Genomic DNA, 6,998 nt, shown 5'->3' with positions numbered 1-6,998 from the left:
GAGCAGGTGCAAATTAAAAATTTCAAGTGGTTCAAATAAAAATAAAATTGAGCAGTAAAAATTAGTATGACATCAACATCAGTTTACACTATCTACTCTCTCAGCTTTGTAAACCCTTTCATAAACAATCTCATAAATTTGATGTTGTTGTCTCAACATAACCAAAATTTGTGGGTATGATTTCTTGCAATGTTTTGAACAAAGGATAGTTGGAGGTAAAATTTTAAACCAACTCCATTTCTAAGTTCTAACCAAAGGGCTTTCTAATTGGCTAACTTCAAGAAACATTCTAATATACAATTACCATGGATGAGCATATACTTACCCTTGCTTCAAGAAACATTCTAATATACAATTATCATCTGTAAGTGACATAAATGCTAGATAAAATGTCTCTATCACACAACCGAATGTGTTGATGGTGATGAGGAGAGTTTCACCAGTCTTCTCATAGGCATAGCATTGCACTAAGGAGGGCTGCAATGTACGGAATAGATTGGAAATTTTCAGTTGATTTCCTCTTATAATCATCATATATTAAAAACATACAATAAAGTGAAGTGGATTGAAAATATATTGTTTCTACTTACAGATGATGTAATGTTGCCTAGAACTCCAAATGCAAATGATAGATGACTGTGGTGGTGGTGGTGGGACGACATGGTTATTGGTTAGTTTATATTACAGGGAGATACAGAGATAAAGAGAGAGAAGGAAGGTTTTTATTACAATATATTGAATAAACTGAGTTATTGATGATATAGGTTAAACATGGATATGACATGACTTTTTAATTTAGAATCAAAGGTTTGTTATTCAACAGTATAATATGACTTATATATCGGTGTCAATTAATATTCATTCTATATTGTTATTCATCTAGATTATATTTGCGAATAAAATAAAATTCTAGAAATTAATTTTCAAAATCAAAATAATTATATAATATTATATTTTCGAATTTTTTTTATAATTTTAATTTAATTCAGATTTTTTTTATAATTTTTTTTTAAAATTTCGATATATATTAATTTTTTCATTTGTTTAAATTTTCCAGATTTTTATTAAATTTTCTAGATTTTTTCATTTTTATTAATTTTTCAATTATCTTTTCAGAGTTTTTTCATTTTTATTAATTTTTCCATAATTTTTTTAAAAAAAATCACAAATGCCACATGTTCCCCATAAAAAAATAAAAAGAATTATACAGTCAATATGCCAAGTCATCCGAAAAAAGGTGACGCAACATGTCACATTAGCGAAAATGCACAGTCAGTTGGCCTAGGGGGTATTCTAAAACAAATTTTTTTTGCAAGGACCGGATAAAATAAAAAAATTTACAAGGGGCAAAACCAAAAGTGACCTATATTACAGGGGGTAAGGGCATATTAACCCTTAATTTTTTATCCAAAATTATAGGCCAACATTATTATTCCATTCTTTATTTCAAAAATAAAATAAAATTACTATTATAAGGATGACAATGGGACTCAAGCCTAATGAACACCCGTAAAAAATACTCATAAAGAGCGGATAAATACTCGTAATGTTGGGTTTGCACTTGACTTTGGGTAATTACCCGTAAATTTGAACATGTGTGGACACGAGTACAAGCACTCTAGTGTTTGGCCCGTTCCACGCTCACACAATATATATACTGTAACTATTATTTTTTGTAATACTCTCTTCGTCTCAAATTATAATTTGTTTGGAGAAAAAATTGTCTCAAATTATAAGCCGTTTTATATAATACTCTTTTTTTAAAAAACTTCTACGGTACATTTGCAAATTAAGGTGTACTGATAGTTTATAAAATCATACTAAATTTTTTAACATTTAATTGTAAAAAATAATCAAAATTTTCTATTATGAGTAATAAAAATTTAGAAAAATTTCCTTCAAAAAAAAATCAAGAAAAATTAAATTTTATTTCGTCGACGTTTTTGGCAAATAAGATTTAGTTATTATAATTCTAGGTATTAGAAAATAATTTTTTCCTTCAAAAAATAACTTATTTAAGGATTTGGTGTACCAAATACACTCAAAAAAAATTACGTACCATAGAATTTACCCTTTTAAATTTCAATTCTTTAAATTTTCTCTTTCGTATACCCTACATGAATGATTAATTTGTAAAGTTACTTAGCATTTCCGTTTCTTTTTCTCTTAGTAATTACATTTTTTTAATTAAACAATTTATAATTTGAGAGAGAAGTAATTACTTTGACTAAGTTTATGTGCAATTATTTATTATAGTTGACTGGCGGCTCAACATACAACAAAACAACAACGAGGCTGATTGCCACATCATCTCATGAAAAAGGAATCTATGAAATCACACTTCACATATTACAAAAGTCAAACATAAACTCCTCCTTTTATTTTATCACAATTATTTTTTCTTTATTTACTTAATTTAAATAAAAATAAATAAAAGATCAAACTAAGACTAGAAGCCCTTGTTCAAACCAGAAGATCAAACACAAATGCATCCTCCGGCGCCGGCGAACTCAGTGCCCGGAAATACTATTGATCCTTCGCTCATCAGAATTTATCGCGCTTGGAAAGGAAATAACGTAAGTTAAGCCTTAATTATATAAGGATTAATTAAGCTTTTCTATTGTTTAATTATCATTACTAATACTACTTTTTTTTTTTCAGGTGTTTTTTCTTGGAGGGAGGTTTATATTTGGACCTGATGTGAAATCTATATTTACAACGCTCTTTCTTGTGATTGCTCCTGTTGCTGTTTTCTGTGCTTTTGTAGCTAGAAAATTCTTTGATGATTTCCCCAATCACTCTGGATATTCAATTTTGATTCTTGTTATTCTTCTCACAATCTTTGTAAGTCATTTTTATTCATATAGTTGCTCAAAAGTCAAACTTTATTATCAAGTCAGTTGCTTCTGATTGAAAGTGTGTCCCACGTGTCCAAAATATGTGATTACATTCAATTATATCATTTTTCTCAAATTATTATTGTTGTCGATGTGTCTGTGTCATATATGTGTCCGTGCTTCATAACTTGAATCCATTAGGGTAGTGCTTTAAGTAGGCAGATTTTTCCTATGACCTGCCTGTTAGTTATTCTTAACTCATCATGGGACATTTTATCTTTTCCAACTTCAAAAAATTTATACAATCGGTTAGCTGAGAAGGACTTGAGGAAATCATCATAGTTTCAAATTTGATTTTTTTTCCTATTTAGAATAGAAGAAGTTCAACATTTGGACAAATTTATGGATTCTGATACTTTGTATGGCTAGATATTTTTTTTTTGGACCAAGTATACTTAGCTAGATATAAATAAGATTTCTGGATATTACATGTGGATGTTGCTAAGATTCTTAAATGGTGTCATAAACTCTATGAACTACTTAGATGTGTGATAAGACTAGACGGGATAAGATTAGAAATGACACATTAGAGAGAGAGAGTTGGGGTAGCACCTATTCAGTAGAAAAGATGGTGGAAAATAGGCTTAGGTGGTTTGGGCACGTAGAGAGAACACTTGTAGATTTTGTAGTAAGAAGAGTAGATCAGATGGAGGATAGTTAGATTACAAGAGATAGAGGAAGATCTATGAAAACTATAAGAGAAACTATTAGGAAAGATTTAGAGATTAATGAGTTGGATCCAAATATGGTTTATGATAGAACATTATAGCATAATTTGATCCATGTCGCCAACCCCACTTAGTGGGATAAGGCTTGGTTGTTGTTGTAAACTCTATGAACTACCTTTGTTAAGAATTGGAGCTAGGGATGATCACTTTAAAATGAAGGAAAATGTGTCAGGTTTTGGCCATAGTAATTGGGAAATAAAAAAACTAGCGCGTCTCTTTCTAAATAAGTCATCCAAGAAGTTATCTCGACTCTAGAATTTGATTTTCATAATGAAATATTTTCTTGGTGAATGGAGTTATAATCACTTGTTTGCAGCTCTTCCATGTTCATAGCTATTACTAACTTTTAGAGGGTAATTATGTTTACTCTTCGTACTAAAACAAAAAATGATGCTTAAAAATACATGAATCTGAAAGTTGAGTGTAGATTACTTTTACTTTTTCAGTGCTTTTCAGTACATATGAAATTTTGTTACAACACAATGTTTAATGTTTGCCACTTTAATCCTAAACACGTTACACGTATTGCCAGGTTCTGATTGCTCTTATACTGACCTCAGGAAGAGATCCTGGCATAGTGCCTCGCAATTCTTATCCTCCACTCCCAGATAATTATGATGGAAGTGACAGTAACAACAGTGAACAAAATCCACCACCACATTTACCACGATCCAAGGAAGTAATTGTCAATGGAATAGCTGTGAGAGTAAAATATTGTGATACTTGCATGCTGTATAGACCTCCCCGCTGCTCTCATTGCTCAGTATGTGATAACTGCGTGGAGCGATTTGATCATCACTGCCCATGGGTTGGTCAGTGTATTGGACTGGTAATGCTAGTTAATTATATACAATATCAGTACTATGTGTTCCAATTTAAAGGATTGTATTCAAAAAGATAATTGGGTCTCTTTATAACGTCTCATTATAATTTTAATCAAGAATAATATTTTTTGTGCTGTCATTTTAATTTGTCATCTGTGTTATGTTTTAGATTTCAACTATTGATAAAATCTTCTTGCGCAATTATGAAATCCTGAACAAACAATTTTAGTGGAGCATTGACTAAGTTGTCAAAGGGGACCTCTTCCCGGACCCTGCGTATGCAAGAGCTTTAGTGCACCAGGCTGCCCTTATTGACTAAGCTGTCAATTTACTGTTATCAAATGGTTATATTTACCTCCTAATTAGAAATGGAATAATATAATCATATTCTAGTTGTTTTGTGTATATATAAAAAATAGTAATGGTTGTTTCTTTGCATGTATATTGGCATTTTCTGCTATATTCCAAACATCACACTCATTGGTACAAGCACAAGAACAAACACAATTAATAATAATACATAATTATATTTGCAGAAGATATGATCATGAAGTTGCTAAGTTAGAATTTTCTGCTTCTTTTTGCCTCTTTGCTTTACATGTACACGGCGACAGCGCAATTACCGGTTCTACTACATGTTTGTTTTCTCAGCAACCATGCTTTGCCTTTATGTTCATGCCTTTTGCTGGGTTTACATCGTGAGGATCAAGAACTCAGAGGAGATATCGATCTGGAAAGCAATGATCAAAACCCCTGCTTCCATTGCACTAATAATATATTCATTCATTGCTGTCTGGTTTGTTGGAGGACTCACTTGTTTCCATACATATCTAATCAGCACAAACCAGGTTTGAACACTATTTAACTCATAATCCCTTGACCTTAAATGCGACTACTTAATATGTCATTTGTAAAAGACTCATTCCTTTCTAGTTCATTTTTCTTACATATGTTAATGATTGTTCCTTTTGTTCTATGTGCAGTCTACTTATGAAAATTTTAGATACCGGTATGACCGGCAAGTCAACCCTTATAACAAAGGGGTAATTGAGAACTTCAAAGAAGTATTCTGCTCTTCCATTCCCATATCCAAAAACAGTTTCAGGTCCAAGGTTCCAAGAGAACCAACAGAATCATCTAGACGAAGAGGTGTTGATACCCTTATGATGCCCGTTTACAATGAGGCTGATGAGGTGGAAAAAGATTATAAAGACGAGGAATATGGCAAGAGTAGTGATTTAAGTGATACATCTGTGGATTTAGGCAGTATGCTTCACACAGAAAGGGGACAGAGACAAGTTGCTTCCTTTCTAAGGCAGTCCTTGTGGGAACAAAGCAGCAGAAAATGGGAAACAGCTTCTGATGTTCTTGATGAGGTACACGAAGATGGGGAATCAAAGCGGATCACCAGTGATAGTAGTAATGAACCTGATGGCAACTCAACAAAAACACCTCTATAATTTCAGAAAAATTCAAAGATGTAAATTAAAACTACAAAGAAAAATAGGTGGGGGATAGGGAAGTACGGCTTGTGTTTCTTTGGTTGAAAAATGTCATTGGATCTTGCTCATTGATTACTGAGTTTTATTTTTTTTGAGTTATTCTGTGGTGATATAGTTTTTTAAAGGTGGCACTCGTGTAAAGAAGTAGAAGATGGTGAATAGAAATTGTGGAAAGTGATCCTTCCATTATGTTCATTTACTTTTTTCCCTTCATTTCTTTTGTTTTTGTCCTTATACTATTGCTCCGAGAATTTAATTGCCGGCACCATTTGATTTGACTTCAGCATTGTTTTTATGTTTGCGGTGTATTTTATTTTGTTTTATTTATTATAGAGAGGGAAAAAAACAGGAGGATAAACTGTATTACATCGTTATCATTTTCTCCGATGAATGAATAGGATAGTCAGAGAGTAAGGTAAATACTCCATAGCCGTAACATTTGTACTTGTTTTTCCTATGTAACGACGGTTTGAATTTTGGTTGGGGGTGCTTTGAACTTTGATACTTCATTGATAATAACTTGCCAAAGGGGATTGTGCCGTGATATTGGTGCATGTAAACTAAAATATGACCAACTAACTAACTAGTGATCCAATTGTCAAATTAAAGCATTTACAAGTCTTTAACGAGAAAAATGCCTACTTGAACTAAATTTGATTTGTAATTACAATTTTATCCATTATTAAATTTCTATTTTACCACATTATCATCTTTGTATGGTAAGCTTTCCTATACTGTCGTCAAATTTTGTTGGCAAGTTGTTCATACTGTATAGCATATCTGTTTCAACAACAAAGATTTTGGAATGACCGAAGAATCGACTGTTCATGTTTTGTATCGCGTTTTTATGGTACTGTACTTTTATTGAAATTCCGAAGTAAAATTTTTGTCAAAATTTTGTTGAACCGTTGTAATTTTGCTAAATTCATTACCATTAACACAAACATAAACTATACAATGATAGCTGATTTGTGTAATGTGCGAGTTTCCTTCTTCGACCTTGTTATGTGAATGTGTGGGTTGTGACAAATTTGGCAACGTTACTTA

The 6,998-nt window shown here is 31.9% G+C and overlaps 1 protein-coding gene across 1 annotated transcript; it reads left to right on the top strand.

Annotated features, from left to right (window-relative positions):
* The first annotated feature begins 2,411 nt into the window (after positions 1 to 2,411).
* On the top strand, positions 2,412 to 6,229 carry LOC11435057 (probable protein S-acyltransferase 5). Its single transcript, XM_003602723.4, has 5 exons — positions 2,412 to 2,576; positions 2,662 to 2,844; positions 4,158 to 4,454; positions 5,064 to 5,297; positions 5,433 to 6,229. Exons 1-5 carry the CDS (start codon positions 2,487 to 2,489, stop codon positions 5,907 to 5,909), a joined length of 1,281 nt encoding a protein of 426 aa, XP_003602771.2. The 5' UTR covers positions 2,412 to 2,486; the 3' UTR covers positions 5,910 to 6,229.
* Positions 6,230 to 6,998: the final 769 nt, after the last annotated feature.

This window comes from Medicago truncatula, chromosome 3 (genome assembly GCF_003473485.1).
Source record: "Medicago truncatula cultivar Jemalong A17 chromosome 3, MtrunA17r5.0-ANR, whole genome shotgun sequence".
In the NCBI taxonomy this organism is placed as follows: Eukaryota; Viridiplantae; Streptophyta; class Magnoliopsida; order Fabales; family Fabaceae; genus Medicago; species Medicago truncatula.
Note: the sequence above shows the minus strand (reverse complement) of the source record. Positions and strands in the feature narration are given on the sequence as shown.

Excerpts from the sequence above, each read along its gene's own strand:
- LOC11435057 (XM_003602723.4), top strand. The coding sequence starts at position 2,487 with ATGCATCCTCCGGCGCCGGCGAACTCAGTGCCCGGAAATACTATTGAT. Across the intron at positions 2,577-2,661 it reads GCGCTTGGAAAGGAAATAAC|GTGTTTTTTCTTGGAGGGAG; the intron begins GTAAGTTAAGCC and ends TTTTTTTTTCAG. Across the intron at positions 2,845-4,157 it reads TTATTCTTCTCACAATCTTT|GTTCTGATTGCTCTTATACT; the intron begins GTAAGTCATTTT and ends ACGTATTGCCAG.